The sequence below is a fragment of the Platalea leucorodia genome (assembly GCF_965183815.1).
Source record: "Platalea leucorodia genome assembly, chromosome: 11".
Taxonomy (NCBI): domain Eukaryota; kingdom Metazoa; phylum Chordata; class Aves; order Pelecaniformes; family Threskiornithidae; genus Platalea; species Platalea leucorodia.
In genome coordinates, this window is record NC_138833.1 from 12,942,398 (window position 1) to 12,964,501 (window position 22,104).

The window sequence follows — 22,104 nt, forward strand, 5'->3', positions numbered from 1 at the left end:
CACCACATTGCAGTAATGGTCCTCAAGAATATGCCACATAGCCCGAATTTCTGCTGGGCCAATAACATTTCCTCTGCTGCTCTGCAAATGGCTTCCTTCAGAGAATCCTAATCCCCTATAATCGAGGTGGATGGGCACAGTCAGTTCCCAGAATCACCAGCACTATAATTAACACAAGCAAAATGCTTTCTTTCAAAACGCAATCTCTGCAGAAAGCATTAGAACAAAAAGTGTAACAGTCTGAGGATTATCAAACCAGTGCAAACCAGGAAAATGATAATGCCTTTGTTATTTTGCCATACAGGCTTTATGAATGGAAGATTTTTATTATCAAATCAGAAATAACTAAGACATTGCTTAAAAGAACAACAATTAAAAATGTATTTTCCATGTACTTTCCTGGAGTTGAAGCCTTAAATATTTCTTGAAATTTTCATAAAAAGAGAACAAATCAGTCCTCCATATTCCACAAGCTCTATTGAGCATCATTCCAGATCAAGTTCTGCAGTCTTAGTTTTGCTTTAAGGTCTGAAACTAACTTTGAACAGGTAGAAACTAAAAGTGCCAAGCAATAATATAAGGAATACTCGGGACCTGCTTAAAAAGAAATTTCAACCTGAGACAAAGTTGAAATGGAAAAGGAATATGCTCCTTTCTTAAAGAGCAGCTTTTTGATGAAATGAGTATGTTAGCTCCATTATCAGCTTGCCTTATCTAAAGATATGGATGCCTCCACTTTTGCATAAGAATCCAAGAACCACATTAGTTCAGCCCTTCGATCCCTCAGCCTCGTATCCTGCCAAGTTGTGGATCCTCAAAAGTTAGTAAACTACAAAGGAGTAAAAGAAAGAGCAAATTAGAAACAGAACAAATCAGTCCTGCTGAACTACACTGATCATCCCAGCTTCTGGTAATCACTGGCTTAGGGACTCAGTGTGATAGAGGTTTACCAGCCTGTAGTGGATCCATTCTCCATGGATTTATATAAATCCCATTTATATCTTTGGCCTGCAGAATACTGTGCTGCAGTGAATTTCATAATTTTATTTTGAGCTGAAAAAATAAAAATACTTTCTTTGTTTTGAAACTGCTGATTTATAATTTCATTAGATCTTGTTTTATGAAGTACAACATTCCTTTTCCAACATTAGTCATGATTTCATATAAAATCATGCTGAAGTGTTCTACTTAATTCTGTGCTTCCTTAAAGGTTCTACATCTCTGCCAGCCATTACTGCCCTTCTCTGAGCATTTCCTAGTTCTACCATGTCAGCTTTGTGATGAAGTGATGATAACCAAAGGCAATGAGAAGTCCAGGCATTTACAGAGTAACATAATCATGTTTTGTGCTTGTTCTCAATTCCTTTTTTAACACTTTATTTGCATTTTTGCAAATGGCAGTGATCATTACAATGTCTTCTGAGAAACAGCCAGAATTATTCTAAGATCAAGTGGCTAAATGAGAGCCTGTGATATGCATACTTGGTTATTTTCTCTTGCTGTGAATTACTATGCATTTATTGACACCCAAGTTTCATCTGCATTTTATCAATCAGTCATACTTCTGCAGTATCATTTCCTTTTCATTCGTTTTTACCTCAGCTAACAGTTCAAAGTACGGAAAGAGCAACCTCCGGTACAAACATTACTGATAGTGTTGAATGGTAGCCCCCAGTCATTAGTGACATGCTTTGATGCCGCTCTGCCAGGCCATGAACTATAAGTCCAAACCCTGTCTCCTGCCGAACCCTCTGCCGTGCTGGCAGGAAAAGGCAAAAAATCTAACTGAGCCAGGATGGATCGAAATGCTGGTGTATATGTGTATAGAATCATAGAATCATTAAGGTGGGAAAAGACCTTTAAGATCATCGAGTCCAACCGTTAACCTATCACTGCCAAGTCCACCACTAAAACATGTCCTCGAGCGTCACGTCTACCCTTCTTTTAAATACCTCCAGGGATAGAGACTCAACCACTTCGCTGGGCAGCCTGTTCCAATGCCTGACTACCCTTTCGGTGAAGAAGTTTTTCCTAATATCCAACCTAAACCTCCCCTGGCGCAGCTTGAGGCCATTTCCTCTCATCCTATTGCTTGCTACTTGGGAGAAGAGACCGACCCCCACCTTGCTACAACCTCCTTTCAGGTAGTTGTAGAGAGCAATAAGGGCTCCCTTCAGCCTCCTTTTCTCCAGGCTAAACAACCCCAGCTCCCTCAGCCGCTCCTCATAAGACTTGTGCTCTAGACCCTTCACCAACTTCGTTGCCCTCCTCTGGCCACGCTCCAGCACCTCGATGTCCTTCTTGTAGTGAGGGGCCCAAAACTGAACACAGCACTCGAGGTGCGGCCTCACCAGTGCCGAGTACAGGGGCACTATCACCTCCCTGGTCCTGCTGGCCACACTATTCCTGATACAAGCCAGGATGCCATTGGCCCTCTTGGCCACCTGAGCACACTGCTGGCTCATGTTCAGGCGGCTGTCAACCATATATATATGGTTGACAACCATGTATACTGCCTGCCTGCCTATGTGAGTAGATGGCCAACGTACAAATTCAGACGACTTTTTTCCCCTGAAATGTAGTGGCTACTCTCCATCTTTTGTTTACAAGCTTAGCAAGAATCCTTTCATTTGCCCAGCATATAATTACAAAGCAGCTGATGTAGAGCCAGATACAAATACATACATAAAAATGCAAAGCAGTGGGGTATTTGCCCACACTCAAATGTCCACCATTTTGCATTTTCACAGATAATACTGGAACATGCCAGCACTGCAGTGCCAGAAAGAATACTTGCCAACAGCACTGCATATGAAAGAAAATTGCCAAAGAAAAGCTTTGACTTCAGTGACTTATGGGCAAGAAAGAGGGATCACATTATCTGGTGAAAATTAATGGTGAATTTGAGGACAGCAGTTGTATTCTGTTCATAAAAGATATCAGAAACCCATCATCATTACTGACCATAAAAATGTTATTTGTTAGGATATTAAAATATACCATTTAGTTTTAATGCTCTACCTAAAGTATTTTCACCTTATTTACCAAAATTTGTCTTTTGGAAAACAACAACAACAACACAAATCCATGAAGCAGAGCTTTTAGAAGAAATTGTAGAGACGCAATGATGTTCTACAGGTTACTATAATAATATACTCACAGCTTTACAATGTATGGTATACAGCAAAAAATAATAGTACTGCTATAAGCATCTCCTTGATACTGTGTAAAAGTTAAGCAGACATGTATCCTCTCACTAGGATTGGATGTTACAGAAGGATTACCAATCAGCATGACAGCGGATGAGCCTTCAATCAAAAAAAAAATTGTGGAACAGTACTCAGAAAGCAATGAAACCCTACCTTCCCCAGGCAGTGGTAGATAACATAGGAAAAATTTGTGGAAAAGAAGTTGCTGCACTTGAGAGACCAACAAGATGCCGTAATTGTCAATTGCTAGGACAGGAACAATTGATAGTTAAACACACAATAAAGAAAGATGAGACGAAATCTCCTTTAAAAAAAAATACCACTCAAACAGAGACAACTTCTGGAAGGTATGTCTTTGATAGTCAAGCATGTCAGCAACAGGAATTGTTTGATGTCTTCATTATAGCTGTCAGGCTTACATCATAGTCACGATAGTTTTGTGAATTTATGACATTGGCAGAATTTCTGATGAAAACCATTTGGATCTTATGGTAAGAAATATAGAAGGTCAAAAAAAGACTCAGAGCTAACAGGAATGCAGATAAGATGCACAGAAATTAGTTCAATAGGATGACTGAATAGGCAATGAAAGCTATTTACTACAGAATATCTTATATACTCTCAAGAGTTCAGACAGAAAAATTTGTTTTCAAAATAAGCCCAATTTTAATCCTAAATACCAATGCAAAATTACTGTATTACGTACTCCTAGAGAGTATTAAAGCGACTAGCTTGTCTAACAGGCAACTTGGAGTCCTTTTTCTGTAGTCTGTGTGTACAGCGATGAGACAGTTTCTGCTGATTTGCTCCTTTGGCCATGCAAATCCTTCAGACAGAATAGAAGAGAGGCTTAAATGAATTAGCCATGGCAGCATTTTAATATTCGTGTCCATTAATGGATGAAGAATTCAAGCTGCCTAGCTGAGAAGAGAATGTAGCTGCAATATCATCATTGCTGTTAGATCACAGCAGAGAATTTTTTCCCCTGATCACTTTATTTTCCTGGATTTTTGGGGGGGTATTTTTTGATTTTAAAGGGTAGTTTTACTGGCTGTCAAACCTTACCTTGTATGCAGGAAGAGAAGAAAACCTTAGGGGTATTGCCTAAACATGACTTCCAGAGCCTGAAGTGCTGTGTACGGAACATGTATCCAAGACATGAAAGGCTTTATTTGATAATGGGAGATCTCGACTGTTGAATGGCTGTGAAGCCAGTTTCTTTTATTGAATCAAGCCCTAAGGTGATCATATTTTCAGTATAACAATGAGCCAATTTATCCCCAGTGGGTTATGGGAGGTTTTTTTTTATGGTACCATATATGCTGCGTCTAGCACACAAGCATATTAAAACTGTGGCTTAAATGAATTGTAATATGTTACCCAAGCAGCCTGTAAACAAAAAAAATTAATTAGGAAAAATAAAATATCTATCACAGAACAATGATACTGCCAAGTTATTTTACCATTTGGAGACCAAATCTTAAAAACAAGAACTATCCCCAAATCCTCTTGTCTGAACAAGCCAATCTGAACAAACGATTTTTTTCTGTTGCATCATCAATACTGAAAGTGTTCTACTTCCTTAGCAAGAACGAGCTATTTAGAGAAACATGAATCATGAAAGTCATAAGATTCTGATTTGTCGCTCTGATTTGCTGTTTGTCAAATATGTAAAAAGCTACATTTATCAGCGATTTTTACACAGAAATATACCAAGAACTAAAGTAGACTCTAATTTAATACTGCCTATTAATGAAAGCTATTTCGTCATCATACTACAGCCTGGATGACCACAACTGACAGGGCTTCAGGGCACAGGCAGAACTTACCTTGGTAGTATATGTGTGTCCATCAGATCCACAGACAGCGTTGGCATGCGTCATGGGGCAAGGCTTGCATTTTACTATGTTGGCTGGTCCAGTCCAGTGCTTCTGGGCCAAGTTTCCTTTCTTTTGTCGGAGGCTATAAAATAAGAGACACCAGGTTTTTTTGAACATGCTTGTACAAAGCAGAAGAATGAAAGTTTTTCTGAGTAAAACAAAGCTGGATTTTAAAAACAGTATTAATTTAAAGTAAGTAAATTAAATGAAGCTCCTAACAATGCTTCTATAATATGGCACATTACAGCAGGCAATCTAAAAGTCATAAATTAGTAGGCAGTCCTAGATTACTTAGATACTTGGCAGCTTCATTTTGATTTATAACTACAAATGACTTGACTTAAGAATACAGCATTTTGTTCAACTACACAGCATTTCTGGTGAAGCAGGCAAGTAATGTTACATCAGGTTGTATTTAGAGATATTTTCACCAGGCCTTCTCCAAGTTGCCAAGTTACTGTTAAGGTAGCAGCAATTTTAAAAGAAAGTCCTTTGAAAAACATGGTAATTTATATGATGCTTACAAAAATGTATAAAATCACCAAACAACTTTGTCATTGTACGTGCAGTAGCCCTCTCCACATGCCAGCTACTGAACAGCTGTTATTCTCAGATCAATCACAGTCCCCCTAGGAACGCTATAAAGTGACAGAGAGCATCTCCAAATCTACAAATGCTTTTGTACCATGGGACTGACTGCAGTTGTCCTCAAGTCATGGACTAGTCAATTATTGCATTAAAAATGTCTGTGAAAAGACATCTGCTCCAAAAACTTATTGCAAAACATATGCAATTGATCCTGATTAATAGCCCATTTTCCTGTCATAATGAACTATTTGACTGATATGACATTAAGTAATTATCACCAGCATACTGTTGTAAGCTGATTAAGAGTTTGCTTTAGAAACCACAAGTCAATGTTAGAATGCAGATTCATTTTGGCCATGTGTACTTGTCTTTCACTTGAAAGCATTTACAAGGGAAGGCAAGGCATCGCATCAGCTTTGCGGGAGACTGTTGAGAAAAATAACTGCCATCTGTTCTCATACAACAGTAAAAAAGATATGATATAACAGTTCAGCTAGAAATACATTTCAATGCGCTGCTGAATGACTTTATCACAGTTTTAGAAAAATATATACAGCTATATTTTAAAGCAATTTCACTACAGCTTGCAATTTGCTACACAATACAGACTCTGATGTAATGACACATTCAGCTGCTAAAATAATAAAAATTCTATTCTTTCATCTCAGTTCTAGTTTTCTTCAAGTCTAACCTTTGTCACAGCTATGAATAGTACTATTAAGAAGCCTGTGTCCACAGAAGGAATCCAATCATGATATCAGGAAAACTACGATATAGTTGCCATTGTGGAAACATGGTGGGATGACTCGCACAACTGGAGTGGTGCAATGGATGGCCAAAAACTCTTCAGAAGGGATAGGCAAGGAAGGAGAGGCGGTGGGGCAGCCCTGTATGTTAGGGAGTGTTTTGATTGCCTAACACTTACTAATGGTGATGACAGGGTTCAGTGTTTATGGGTAAGAATCAGGTGGAAGGCCAACAAGGCAAACAATCATGGTGGGAGTCTGTTATAGACCACCCAACCAGGAGGAAGAGGCAGATGAAGTATTCTGTAAGCATCTGGGAGAAGTCTCACAACCTCTAGCCCTTGTTCTCGTGGAGAGCTTGAACTTACCAGATGTCTGCTGGAAATACAACACAACATAGCAGAGAGGAAACAGTCTAGGAGGTTCCTGGATTGTGTGGAAGAGACCTTCCTGACCCAGCTGGTGAGTGAGCCGACCAGGGAAGGCGCCCACTGGACCTGTTGTTTGCAAACAGAGAAGGACTGGTGGGTGATGTGACGGCTGGAAGCTGTCTTGGGCACAGCGATCACAACACAATAGAGTTTTTGATTCTTGGAGAAGTAAGGAGGGGGGTCAGCAGAACTGCTACCTTGGACTTCTGGAGGGCAGACTTTGGCCTGTTTAGGAGCCTGGTTGACAGAGTCCCTTGGGAGGCAGCCCTGAAGGGCAAAGGAGCCCAGAAAGGCTGGATGTTCTTCAAGAAGGAAATCTTAAACGCGCAGGAGCAGGCTGTCCCCATGTGCCGAAAGACGGGGGAGAAGACCGGCCTGGCTGAACAGAGAGCTTTGGCTGGAACTTAGGGAAAATAAGGAGAGTTTATGACCTTTGGAAGAAGGGGCAGGCCACTCAGGAGGCCTACAAGAATGTTGTGAGGTTATGCAGGAAGAAAATTAGAAGGGCCAAAGCCCAACTAGAATTTAATCTGGCTACTGCTGTAAAAGAATAAAAAATGTTTCTATACATACCTCAGCAACAAAAGGAGGGCTAAGGAGAATCTCCAACCTTTATTGGATGCGGGGGGAAACATAGTGACAAAGGACAAGGAAAAGGCTGAGGTACTTAATGCCGCCTTTGCCTCAGTCTTTAACAGTCAGACCAGTTGTTCTTGGGGTACCCAGCCCCCTGAGCTGGAAGGCAGGGGTGGGAAGCAGAATGAAGCCCCCATAATCCAAGGGGAAATGGTCAGTGACCTGCTACACCAACTAGACACACACAAGTCTATGGGGCTGGGTGGGATCCACCCAAGGGGACTGAGGGAGCTGGCGGAGGTGCTCACCAAGCCACTTTGCATCATCCATCAGCGGTCCTGGCTCACCAGGGAGGTCCCAGTTGACTGGAAGTTAGCAAACGTGATGCCCATCTACAAGAAGGGCTGGAAGGAGAATCCAGGGAACTACAGGCCTGTCAGCCTGACCTCGGTGCCCGGGAAGGTTATGGAGCAGATCATCCTGAGTGCCATCACGCAGCACGTACAGGACAACCAGGGGATCAGGCCCAGCCAGCATGGGTTTATGAAAGGCAGGTCCTGCTTGACTAGCCCGATCTGCTCCTATGACCAGGTGACGCACTTAGTGGATGAAGGAAAGGCTGTGGATGTTGTCTACCTGGACTTTAGTAAGGCCTTTGACTCTGTTTCCCACAGCATTCTCCTGGAGAAACCAACAGTCGGCTGAATATGAGCCGGCAGTGAGCCCAGGTGGCCAAGAGGGCCAATGCCATCCTGGCTTGTATCAGGAATAGTGTGGCCAGCAGGACCAGGGAGGTGATAGTGCCCCTGTACTCGGCACTGGTGAGGCCGCACCTCGAGTGCTGTGTTCAGTTTTGGGCCCCTCACTACAAGAAGGACATCGAGGTGCTGGAGCGTGGCCAGAGAAGGGCAACGAAGCTGGTGAAGGGTCTGGAGCACAAGTCTTATGAGGAGCGGCTGAGGGAGCTGGGGTTGTTTAGCCTGGAGAAGAGGAGGCTGAGGGGAGACCTTATTGCTCTCTACAACTGCCTGAAAGGAGGTTGTAGCAAGGTGGGGGTCGGTCTCTTCTCCCAAGTAGCAAGTGATAGGACAAGAGGAAACGGCCTCAAGCTGTGCCTGGGAAGTTTAGATTGGATATTAGGAAAAACAAGCATTGTCAAGCATTGGAACAGGCTGCCCTGGGAAGTGACTGAGTCCCCATCTCTGGACATGTTTAAAAGACGTGTAGATGTGGTGCTTAGGGACACGGTTTAGTGGTGGAGTTGGCAGTGCCAGGTTAATGGTTGGACCTGATGATCTTAAGGGATGATCTTCTCCCAAGTAGTAAGTGATAGGACAAGAGGAAATGGCCTCAAGCTGCGCCACGGGAGGTTTAGATTGGATATTAGGAAAAACTTCTTCACCGAAAGGGTAGTCAGGCATTGGAACAGGCTGCCCAGCGAAGTGGTTGAGTCTCTACCCCTAGAGGTATTTAAAAGAAGGGTAGACGTGACGCTCGAGGACATGGTTTAGTGGTGGAGCTGGCAGTGCCAGGTTAATGGTTGGACTCGATGATCTTAAAGGTCTTTTCCCACCTTAATGATTCTGTGATTCTATGATTATTCAGGAGAGCATAATGTCTTTTAAAAGACACTGGGATTGTATATTTGTGTGGACTTTTTGTTTTGGTTCTTTTCCTATGTGTAGCTTGTTAGTTTTCATATCTATGCATCTGTGGAGCATATGTATCAGGTTTAAAAGTTGCAAATCATTAAGAATTTAGATGAAAAAAAAATTGCCAGTAAGCACAATAATCTGTTAACTAAGCACATAAGGGGACCTTTCAAACACCATTTTTATGTATTAAAGTGCCCAAAGGCAGAAATCCATGTGCTTCTTTAATGACCTTAATAAAGAATCTTATCATTTTTAGTCTCAGAATAAGTAAGGCCAGGTACTAACATCTCAGAAGGATACTTGTACTGAGAGACCCTGATATTGTGCAGAACTAATTGTCTTGGCATTTGTCCTGGTTTCAGCTGGGATAGAGTTAATTTTCTTCCTAGTAGCTGGTATAGTGCTGTGTTTTGGATTTAGGATGAGAATAATGTTGATAACACACTGATGTTTTAGTTGTTGCTAAGTAGTGCTTACACCAGTCAAGGACTTCTCAGCTTCCCATGCTCTGCCTGGTGCAGAAGAAGCTGGGAGGGGGCACAGCCAGGACACCTGGCCCAAATTGGCCAAAGGGCTATTACATACTGTATGGCATCATGCCCAGTATCTAAACTGGGGGAGTTGGCCAGGGGGCGGAGATCGCTGCTCGGGGACAGGCTGGGCATTGGTCGGCAGGTGGTGAGCAATTGTATCGTGTATCACTTGCTTTGTATATTATTATTGTATTATTATTATTTTATTAGCATTATTTTATTAGCATTATTATTATTATTATTACTACTATTACTACTATTCTATTTTATTTTACTTCAATTATTAAACTGTTCATATCTCAACCCACCAGTTTTCTCACTTTTACCCTTCCAATTCTCTCCCCATCCCACTGGGGCAGAGGGGAGTGAACGAGCAGCTGTGTGGTGCTTAGTTGCTGGCTGGCGTTAAACCACAACAGTCCTTTAAAGAGAATTCATATTTAAATGCCATGGTATAGTTGTTTAGACACAGACCTTGCTGTTGTTTGAGTGGCCTTGCTGAAGTAGATGTATTCAGGGGGTTCTCTGACTCAGTGTTGCTGGATCTCAGGAATTTCCTGCAGCAGCTGTATTAAATCAGTCAGTCTAAGAGACTACAGTTTTTCTGGCCCTCTAGCTCTTCAGAATCTATGTAGGCTTTTCCAAATCCTCTGTTCCTTTAAAACCCATAAGAAAATAAAAAAATAAAAATATTCCTTCATCGTGCTGAATCAATAACCTTGAGCAACCTGGGCCCCAAGACCCTTTGTACTCTTTCAGGAGCTGGCTGCTAGCTGGATGTAGTAGGATCCATGCAAGAGTCTTCAGGGCATTTTCCCTGCAAGATGTGTCAGGATTTTTTCTTGCAAAACATATTGCTATACCAAAACTTTCAGCCTTCCCTACATCTAGCTGACACGTTCCTCCTGGTACATTGTTTCCCCCATGCTTATTTTTATACTGCCATCTTACTGTTGGTAAGAAATAGAGGCTTGGCTCTTCCTTGGCTCTTCCTCTTCCCTTGGAAATACCTGTTTTTCATTTCATTAGAATGGCACCTGATACACTTTCACCTCAACAGTTGAGATTTTCCTTTTCACTCTTCCCTGAATTCTTCACCTCCAACTCTTACCTTCTCAGTACAGCCTGCTTTCTGAGGATAGTCCTGTGGCTACTGGTACTCTTCAGCAATAGATAAATTTAATTCCCAATGTAATCTCATCAGTGTCATTGTTTGAAAGAACAACAAGCAAGCAGAGTATCCATTTATTGTGGGAGAAGGTCTTGAACAAGCCTCTTTCTGCCAGAAAGGTCCCCAGTCACCACCATGCCCCATTAAGAATCTTTGCACATCTACCAAAGTACAGTGAGTAGAAGCCTTTTATTTCTTATGGCTCTTTTAAGCCAGATCTGTCAGGGAGCAGATATGAAGGCAGCAAGAGAAGGTAATCAACAGCCGTGGTACAATCAGGTAGTTGAAATTATTTCTTTGAATAATGAAATCAAAGAAAGTGGTAATATACAAGTCCAGTGGGATGATGCAGAAATGCAAGGCAGCTCTGCATGTTTACTGTTCTTTGCATGTGAAGGTGTAAATTCCAGGTAGAAAAATTACTCTAATCATATCTGTTCTCATTTGACAGTGTTTGTAGTAAATAAGGAGTCTCTCTCTAATTCAAAAGTTTAGTATCCTTTTTTTTTCCAAGGTAATATGTGTAAACTGTTTTCTTCACATAGCTTGAATGGTAGTGGCTCAAGGTATATACAGCTCTTGAGAAAAATATGAAAGGTTGTAGAAATGAGGCCAAACTCTTAGCTCTAATAAACAGAATACAAAAATGATACAAAGAAAGAAGTGAATATTGCCATTTATACTGGCAGATTTCAGCTCTGTCATTCTTTTCCTCAAGAACAAGGGAAACAGTTTATGCAAAGGAAAGATAGAAACAGCCAGGCACTGCTGGGTTTATCTTTAGTGTGTTAAGCTTCCTTCAGGGAGATAAGAACAAACTGTGCACAAGGCATAGAGAAGGTACAGGCAGTACAGTTTAGACTCTTTCCAGTGAATTGTTCCAGCTTCAGGAAACCATTTAAGTTTGCTCTGTCAGAGCTCCTTCCAGCTTCTCAGGAAGCACAAATACTTGGTACCTGCTTTGGTGCACTGAACTTTTTAATTTTATTTCAGTAGGGCTTGATTGATAAGTAGTTGTATGTGACATAGGACCTTTTGGTTTGATACAAGGTCTAGAAAGAAAGATGGATGAAGTTAATCCTAATCTTGAGGAATGTCTCCATGTGAGCCATAATTGAAAATTAATGCACACAACTCATAGTCACCTAAAGACAAGGTTGTATGGAGAATCCTTGCAGTAGCTGGGCCCACATGTGGATGCCTAACTCCAACCTGTCTTCCAGGGAACCTGCAAACCCTGAGGGTGGTGAGATCGCCTTTGCTGCATGGAAGAGGTCTCTGGAAGAGACCATGGGGAAGAAATGGTCTTCCACGCAATCAGCCCAACTAGGGCCAGAGCTCTGAGGGCTCTGAGTCCCTGTAGCACTTTGCATGTCAAGGCATCTGCATAGCCCCAACCTTGGGACCTCGAGGTCACTTGCAGCCTGCGATAAAATGGCACAACACCATCTAGACCTCCAGTGGCAATGTCATTAAAAGTTCAGTAACACCAATTTATCTGCATGAAATAATTTAGTTTTGTCAAGTTAATGTTTTATAGTTAAGGCCTGTTTTATCAAAAAATTCTTGACCAGCTCAGTACTGTTCAGCGAGGACCTGAAGTAAGTAGTTGTATTATTTTAGGCAGCAGAAACACAGAGAGGTGAGTGTTGCATGTGCTTTGCAACGTGTATTGAGCCAAATTCTATGCTCGTGTAACATCACTGAAACAGTGACTTCAAGAACAAGAAGAGACAGTACCAATCTCTCTATTTTGTTTACCTGACACTTTCTGTTAGAAGAGATTGTGTAACTTGTTTGTTGGGGTTTTTTTGAGAAACTTTCTGCTGTTATTTGCAGCAGACCTTTGAAAATTTGTCTAACAAAAACTCCTTTGGGTAAAGAAGTGACTTTTTCTTGTTCAATAAAATTACTAAATACATTCTAAAGTTCTAGGGAGGAACTTCTGTCTCCTTCCTCCCAAAACTTTGGCAGGACTTTCAAAATAATGGCCTGCCTACATGTATTCAAAGGAGTCTGATTTATAATTGCACTAAAACCATCAGTGCTTAATGTACTAATTTACTGTATGTGCATTTGGGAATAACCAGTCTTGAAGAGGAGTAAAATACTCTTAACGTTGTAAATTTTCTTCTGGATGAAAAGTCTGAATTCTAGTGCATTTTATATCTTTATTAATGTTAAAGTTCATTACAGCTTCAATTGAATTTGCACTTGGACAATCAAATGTAGCACTTTGAAGCACAGAATTGGTCTTGATATTTTGGCTGTTTCTAGTTGGCAGTGATAAGACAAATATTAACGGAAACAAAAAAAAAGTTGATATAATTTGCCATTTTAAATTATATTATAATTTCTCAATTGTTTTTCTGAGTTACAGTCATTATCTTAGGTAGCAAAATTATACAGCTTACTAAAACAGAATACGCTCATGTTTTCTGATAAGCTGTTTTCTCAAAATTAAACACTGATATTCTCAATTTACACATTCTGTATCAAATTTACAAGGTCCCGTCTTTAATTTCATGTCTTTATAGACCACCTAGTCGTATCACAGTATGTTGGCCACAGTTTCGTCTAGAGACTCCATCAACAGGAGATATCAGGGGCAGAACAGGGCCTAAGACATCATTGTCTTCTCAATAAGTAAATTAATTGAAATCTATCAATTAGTTCAGTAAATGGTAAGCAAATGAACTTTGTGCAATAGTTTGGAAGTCCGTATTGGGTGAAACTTAGCCTATCCATTTCATATCCACTCTCACTTCCTATATTGTGGTTAGGATGCTCTTTGGTGATCCCCTCCGGGTTTCACCCTAAAAGATAAATTATTCCTTTTTAAAAAGTCTACTTTAAAATATTTCAAAATTTTAAGTTTTTCCAAGAGTATTTCAAGGCAAATAAAAATGAAATTATTCATAGTTCTAGGACCTGTATAAACTTTAAAATCAAATGTAAATAAAGCAAATTGTAAATGTAAATGTAAATTTAAGAAAAATATCATTTTTGTGCAAGGGACTTTATTTTGGCCTCTGGCAAAGCCAGAGGCTATTGCCATATATGCCCTTTTGTGCCATCCTAGAGAGAATTGTTATAAGCAAGGATGCAGAGATCCCTGAACAGCACAGCCCATGTCATCCACCCAGAGACTTGGTCAGGAACTAAGGTTGTGGATTTTTTCAAAAAAAATACGACTCAATGTGAAATGTTTTGTTTCAGGCATGAGGTTTGATAAACTCTTGCTGAATCAAAGGCAGAGTTCAAACCCCGCTAGCAGGCTGTCTCTGTGCCCAGAGCTGGTGCTCCTAGCCAGGAGCAACCCTGAGCCACCAGCCAGGCAGGGAGAGGCTGAGCGATTGCCTCCCTGGGGCTGCCAGCTGGGGCAGGGCTGCCAGCTGCACACGCAGCTCTCACTGGGGCTCGGCTTCTGGCTCCCCAGGGCGCACCTGGAAGCCTTAAAATCTTGCGCGGAGCCTGCTTTCCTAGAGCTTCAGAGCTCCCTTTTTCACAGCCAAAGCTTTGTGCTTGGAAGACTTGTGTTGAAGTGCAGGTGTTTGTGGCTCTGGGGGAGACTGTTCAGCCTGGCTGTCCAGAGCTACCACGTATGGTCCTAGCATCTGGCTGATGGCATCTGGAAACCTGCATTCTGCCTGTTCCTGTGCAAGCAAAACAGATGTAGTGTCCCCGTATTTTCACAGTATGTGGTAAGTAGTATGTCTGTGTAATGAGTAATGAAGCTGAGTCAGTGTACATCCTCCCTGTGTTGAAGTGTGAATGTTTTAAACCACTAAAATTTTTTATGCATTAAAACGTTAAGAGGCTGAATTCTGTGAAACTTAACTACTCCTTAAATCTTATACCTTTCAGTGCATTGGTCCACCAGCCTGAAAAGCAAAAGCAGGCAGGATTTGCCTGTAAGTCTTAATACTTGAGCAAGACATTCATGTCTGTCTGCTTCTGGAATATTGAAAATACTTGGCCCTCTTGTCCTTATAAATGTGGCAGACTTTTACCCCAGTGGGGAGTTTCTGGTTTGTTCTCTCTGCACAGTTGTTGTTTTCTAATGATTTGTAAGAGATCCTTTCAACTCTGAGTCTTAAAGCAGGATTAAAGTTGGTTAAGTTGTCAGAAAAATAAGGCCTAATTTGCTTTGGCCTGCCTTGCTCCTGACATATTTATTCTAAAACAAGATGATTAGCGTAGCAAAACATGTTCCTAGAGTATGTGAATGTGCACTTCCATTGAGAAGGGATTTGCAAGCTGTCTGCTTATGGAAGCCAATATTCTTGTCTAGGTTTTAATTTGTTTGTTTGGATGTTTGATGTGTTGTTAGGGGTTATAGGATTGAAAAGCTTCTGAAAGTCTTATCCAGCCTCTCAAAATATCACTCCAGAAAAATACATGTTTACTTTTGGCAAAATAGATGTTCTCCCTAGGAAGTAGGTGCTGACCTATATTTTTGGCAGGGGTGTGGAATCTGGGTATCCAGTTAAAACTTTCAGCTATTGCTCACTTGGACAAGCTGACAAAAAATATTTTTTACTTGCTTCAAATACAGTGACATTTTGTGCTATTTTTCCTGACAAAACTGAAGTGTGAAAAGAATGTATTCACTTTTGAAACCCAAATTGTTTCTTGCAACCAAAATGGCTGCTGTACTATGCTGCCAATTAAATCACACATGCAGAAGTTCAGATTGCTGCAGGTTTCTTGCAGCAATCCCCTGCCTTGTTATGCACATTATATGAAGTGCTACTAAAATTTCTAACTTTTTCTCTTTAAAAGAATAAAATGCTTCAAGATGTACTCCACTATGAATTCATCTTGTTATTAAATATCACTCTCTCTGAGAGAATAAATTTCCTCTTATTATCAAAAGAAGATCCTGGAGATTAATGTGCAGGGGAGGAAGAGAATAATGTTGCCTTCAGCATCTGTAAGTGAAGCATTGCAAATCAAGTTCAGGTGAAACCATTATAGTTACTAGCTAAGGGGGAGGCTCTGATTTGATGCACATGGCTTGCTGTTGGCTTCCATGCAGCCGCAGCGAGAGCAGAGCTTAGGCCTAAGGCTGTGCATGCTCTTTTTACTCTCAGTAAAGCGATGGAAAGGGCCACCAGGCTTGATGAGCTGCTGGAATGACGTGAAATGGACAAACTAAATTACTTTTTTTTTTTTAAGTGAGGATGGGAGAATGGAAAACATTATTAGCTTCAGAAGAATCTTAAACTAGAAACTGGCTTTGCAATATGAATCTGGAAGGGACCAAGGCAGGATTAAAGAAATTAAGAGCAGGACGGGTGTAAGAGTATGCAGAGGAAGGACAAGCAGCCATATCCGGAGTGGACTTTTCTTTTAAGGTTATAGTGTAAAATGCCTGAATGTAGTTTGGTCCACAAATGCTGTACAATACAAATGTATTTTATACTTGCCACTCAGAGTCTCAAGATCCTGTGATTTGTTAGGCATCAGTCTAGTTAAGAACTTCAATCTACATTTAATTTTGATGAGGTGCTCATTAGTTCAGTCGCTCATCTCCATCCTGCATGCTTTGTGGCTAATGGCTTCGATGACGATGGTGCTATATCACACACTTCAAGTTTAGCATTTCTTAGCTGTTTTTCTATAACTAATTCTGAAACTTTCTTCTAGCAATTTTGCATATAGACAAGGGTCTGTCTTTTGAGATTGTGGAAAACAAAGTCTGTGAAAAGGTAAAAAGTCTGCTTTGTGCCATGATCCATCCTACTGCAGTCTCCAAAGGAGAAGCACAGCACCTTTCACATCTATATCCAGTCTCTGCTCATCAGTATCTGCAGTACTACATCCAAACATATTTTTGACTCTGAGTTTGTGTGTTTCCAGAAGTGCAGGGCCATAAGTAAAGTAAACAAGGCAATTTTCTTGTCAAGCTGAAAAGACAAAAGAAATGCCTGTAATCAAAACAGTTCCAGAAAATAAGATAATCATTACATTTTAGTAACAAAGCATTGTTGGAGGCAAGGGGGCTGCAGAAAAGTCAAAGTTATTCTGGAAAACTTAAATAAATGGTTGGTAAAGAACAAGCATAAGAGAGCACGCCTGCAGAGTTGTATTTGGGGGTTCAGAGCCAAGCAACCCCCCCCATCTGCAGCATTTAGCGTCTGGTTTAATGGTAACTCTGCAAGGCAGAATGCATCTGAAAGAAGGAAAGCTGCTCTGTGCATTAAGAAAATTTCTTCAGAATAACTGGGGAATTTAGTCTTTAATACTAGGCTTCTATTTTCATAGTTTATAGAATTATAGAATCATTTAGTTTGGAAAAGACCCTTAAGATCATCAGGTCCAACCATTAACCTGGCACTGCCAACTCCACCACTAAACCGTGTCCCTAAGCACCACATCTACACGTCTTTTAAACATGTCCAGAGATGGGGACTCAGTCACTTCCCAGGGCAGCCTGTTCCAATGCTTGACAATGCTTGTTTTTCCTAATATCCAATCTAAACTTCCCGGGCACAGCTTGAGGCCGTTTCCTCTTGTCCTATCACTTGCTACTTGGGAGAAGAGACCGACCCCCACCTTGCTACAGCCTCCTTTCAGGCAGTTGTAGAGAGCAATAAGGTCTCTCCTCAGCCTCCTTTTCTCCAGGCTAAACAACCCCAGCTCCCTCAGCCGCTCCTCATAAGACTTGTGCTCCAGACCCTTCACCAGCTTCGTTGCCCTCCTCTGGCCACGCTCCAGCACCTCGATGTCCTTCTTGTAGTGAGGGGCCCAAAACTGAACACAGCACTCGAGGTGCGGCCTCACCAGTGCCGAGTACAGGGGCACTATCACCTCCCTGGTCCTGCTGGCCACACTATTCCTGATACAAGCCAGGATGGCATTGGCCCTCTTGGCCACCTGGGCTCACTGCCGGCTCATATTCAGCCGACTGTTGGTTTCTCCAGGAGAATGCTGTGGGAAACAGAGTCAAAGGCCTTACTAAAGTCCAGGTAGACAACATCCACAGCCTTTCCTTCATCCACTAAGTGCGTCACCTGGTCATAGGAGCAGATCGGGCTAGTCAAGCAGGACCTGCCTTTCATAAACCCATGCTGGCTGGGCCTGATCCCCTGGTTGTCCTGTACGTGCTGCGTGATGGCACTCAGGATGATCTGCTCCATAACCTTCCTGGGCACCGAGGTCAGGCTGACAGGCCTGTAGTTCCCTGGATTCTCCTTCCAGCCCTTCTTGTAGATGGGTGTCACGTTTGCTAACTTCCAGTCAACTGGGACCTCCCTGGTGAGCCAGGACCGCTGATGGATGATGCAAAGTGGCTTGGTGAGCACCTCCGCCAGCTCCCTCAGTCCCCTTGGGTGGATCCCACCCAGCCCCATAGACTTGTGTGTGTCTAGTTGGTGTAGCAGGTCACTGACCATTTCCCCTTGGATTATGGGGGCTTCATTCTGCTTCCCACCCCTGCCTTCCAGCTCAGGGGGCTGGGTACCTCAAGAACAACTGGTCTGACTGTTAAAGACTGAGGCAAAGGCGGCATTAAGTACCTCAGCCTTTTCCTTGTCCTTTGTCACTATGTTTCCCCCCGCATCCAATAAAGGTTGGAGATTCTCCTTAGCCCTCCTTTTGTTGCTGAGGTATGTATAGAAACATTTTTTATTCTTTTACAGCAGTAGCCAGATTAAATTCTAGTTGGGCTTTGGCCCTTCTAATTTTCTTCCTGCATAACCTCACAACATCCTTGTAGGCCTCCTGAGTGGCCTGCCCCTTCTTCCAAAGGTCATAAACTCTCCTTATTTTCCCTATGTTCCAGCCAAAGCTCTCTGTTCAGCCAGGCCGGTCTTCTCCCCCGTCTTTCGGCACATGGGGACAGCCTGCTCCTGCGCGTTTAAGATTTCCTTCTTGAAGAACATCCAGCCTTTCTGGGCTCCTTTGCCCTTCAGGGCTGCCTCCCAAGGGACTCTGTCAACCAGGCTCCTAAACAGGCCAAAGTCTGCCCTCCAGAAGTCCAAGGTAGCAGTTCTGCTGACCCCCCTCCTTACTTCTCCAAGAATCAAAAACTCTATTGTGTTGTGATCGCTGTGCCCAAGACAGCTTCCAGCCGTCACATCACCCACCAGTCCTTCTCTGTTTGCAAACAGGTCCAGCACTAGTTCAGTCACATGCAACGCATTCCTTACTTCTACACTCGAAAATAACACAGCTTCTAAACTCTTCCTGTTCTCATGAATTTTCATAAGAGAATTATTTTTCTTTTCATCGTTATTTTTATACTAACATAAAAGGAATCTCAGACATGAAACTATGTAAAAATAAAATGAAGTGCCTTGAATTTCAAAGGAGGAGGGGAGATAGCAGGAAGTTCATAATTAAAGGTGAAATCTTCTCTACCACTCCTCAGTTTGTAGTAATCTTCAGCAGCCACTTCTGAACCCTGGATTTTGCATGCTCTGTGAGATGCTGTAACTTGGCACAGAGTGCTTAAAGGCAAAGTGTGCAGCAAATTTAATACTTTTTTTGGCATTGGCTTTCTTTTCTTCCTTTTATGATAGCTTACATGTTTTTTCCCCTGTTACCAGAAAAGAATACTTTTTAAGAGGATGAAGGTACCTTTTCTCTGCCCAGGATCTGATTATTTTGATATTAAAATATTGTATTGATCAGGTGTGCCTCGTTCTGCTGGTGGAGCTTGTCAAGATCTCCGAGGAAGATGAATTGCTGATGGCATGTTAGATTAATCTGAGCTGTCACATTTGTTTGGGAAATAAAGCTGATCCTTACTCACTATGCCCTGTTTCATGCAATTAGACAGCTTCAAAATTGTTTTCACCAGATCTGGCAGAGAAGTCATTTTCCACCATTTCCCCGCTACAGCTGGTATTTCTAGTTACAAGGTTGAACCCTGCGTGACTGAGTAGCTGTGCAATCAGAAAGGTGCAAGTTACTTAGTAAGGCTAAAAATCATGGCAGATTTCTTGGCAGCATTTAATAACACCAGAAAGTTCCAACATGACCGATGAATCTCCCAGAAGCTGTGGATAGACAAGCTTTAAAATGGTCCTCATTCTCAGCCAAATGCAGGGGTCTGTCAAGTGTAACACCATCAAAACCCCAGTGTCTCATGTCTCTGCAGACATTCAGCTGCTTGGCGGAATGAAACTGCTGGGATAAACTAGTGGGCTGAAATAGCTGGCAGACCCACATTGGGATTTTTATCAGCTCTATGTCCTTCAGTACGGTTTATAACCCGGTCTTATTTATTCTAGCAATGGCAGTAGTTCAGTCACATGCAACATATTCCTTACTTCTACACTCCAAAAAGCCCTACTGCCCAAAAAAGTGTGAGTTGTTTTTTTTTTTTTTTTTTTTTTTTTTTTTTTTTTTTTTCCCCTGAAGCAAAAAGGTTCAGAAATCTTCTTGTCACTTCGCAACTGCAGGGGAAAAATCAGTGACCCTCCCCCCTCCCCAGCATCCTTAGACAGCCTAGCTGCGTTCTGCTTCATTATGTTGATTTTGCTTTTCCTAAGGCGTAGAACATGCAATCCTCACAAAAACTGACATATTGCTGGTAGGGATGAGAAAGTAAATGCGTTTTAAAAAATATAGTAATAATTCATGCCTTTAAGGCACTAAACCAAATGTTTCTTTTTAAAAATGACTGCACAGTACTTCTGTTGTGTGAATACTTGCTACTATGGTACAAACAATCAGTTACAAGCTGTGCTAGCAAAATATTTGCCCCTTCTGACACATTTTATTATGAGAGAGGCTTATTAAATTCTCCAGAAGGCTACAGCAGATTAAGCTGTTGAGGATTTTTACAATTAGCATCCATTACCTAAGAATTCGTATAAGATTTCTGAATAAATTGGCTTGTCAAACAACAGACAATTAAAAAACAAAAATCAATCCCAAAGCCACCTCCAGAGTGTAGTCAAAATCCACTATTCAAGATTGGTTTGGAAAAATAATCAGAATGCAGATTCCTATGTCAGAATAAAATGAATGTCAGGGAAATGCATGCTAACCAAACCAGTTATAAATATTATAAGGAGCTGGGTAATTTTAAAATCCCATCCTTCTTAGCATCTAAATAGGCCAATGCCCCTGTTGCTTATTCAGCACTGCTGACTTGCAGAGTTCAGTACTATGAATGTCTAAACATTCTGCTGAATTTCTCAACATATTCAGTGCTGTCTGTTTGGTTATTTGACACTAGAGATGAAGCTCATAATATCTATACCATTCCCAGCTTCTCAAATGAGGCCATCAAGAGCATTATCCAACTTATATCAGGCTATGTCTTAATGAAAGGTGACTAGAGCTTCAGGAAGGTCCCAAACCAATAGATGGAATTTACATAATCATATTAATTTATGATACTAACTGAACGCACATGATCCAGTCTAGAGACAGCACGTGGTGAAACACACCTTTAGGTAAAATTTGAAGATGAATGCAATCGACATACTTGCCGAAACTGCAAGATATACATTTTATGAGTTACTTCCACTGAGCTATTAAAATTTCACTTTGCTGTGACCTTGAATCATGAAGCCTAGCAACCATGCATACAAACCATCCGTTCTTCCCATATTCTTCAAATATGTAGATCCATAGGATCCCCTAACCATGGAGGCTCAAGGTGCCATTAAAATGCAATGTCGCTATGCATTTACACTTTTGAAAGTTTCAGCATTTTATAGCAGCTTCCTCAAAAGCATATTTTACTATGTGAAAAAGTGAGAGTCAACCAGTGACATATTTAGATATATAGCATAACATTACCCGGGACTTTTACAGGTTGTGTACAAAACCAGATTTAAATACTTTGCTGCTAAGTTATTAAACAGGAATCGGTTTAGTGCAGATAATGCTGTTGGCTGAATATGTGCCACCTTACTTTCAGTCACTCCTTCCCACCTGAATTGCACTTCAGCATACATTTCCCTTTGTTTATCTTGCTGTGATCAACTATACGTCTGTGTCACTATACGTCAACTATACGTCTACGTCACCACTCTGTTTTGTCCCCATTCATCATTTGTGTCTTAGCTTAGGAGAGACTAATGGACTGAACAAGGGTCAACATTTCTTCATCTCTATCAACTCATTTGGTCTAATCCTGCATTAACCATCTCACTCATAAGAAATGGCCACTCTTGACCATGGTTTTCTTGTGTACTGAGCTCTATTCCTGTAAGCACCCAGACGGCTTTCTCAACAGTTTCTCCTTCAATCTCCACTGTCCTTCTCCTACTCAGTTTTGATTCCTGGTACCTTATTCTTGCTCTTATTCTTTCCTTCCACCATTTTCTCTGCTGCTCTGGTGGAAATCT

At 41.4% G+C, this 22,104-nt stretch overlaps 1 protein-coding gene across 1 annotated transcript in view; it reads right to left on the reverse strand.

Annotated features, from left to right (window-relative positions):
* The window catches only part of SPOCK1 (SPARC (osteonectin), cwcv and kazal like domains proteoglycan 1), a gene marked incomplete at both ends in the record, with an annotated part of 319,318 nt that overhangs the window by 94,698 nt on the left and 202,516 nt on the right, over window positions 1-22,104 (reverse strand). The window contains one exon of the mRNA XM_082324565.1: window positions 5,039-5,171. Coding sequence (XP_082180691.1) covers window positions 5,039-5,171 — 133 coding nt within the window. The remainder of the gene's footprint in view (window positions 1-5,038; window positions 5,172-22,104) is intronic.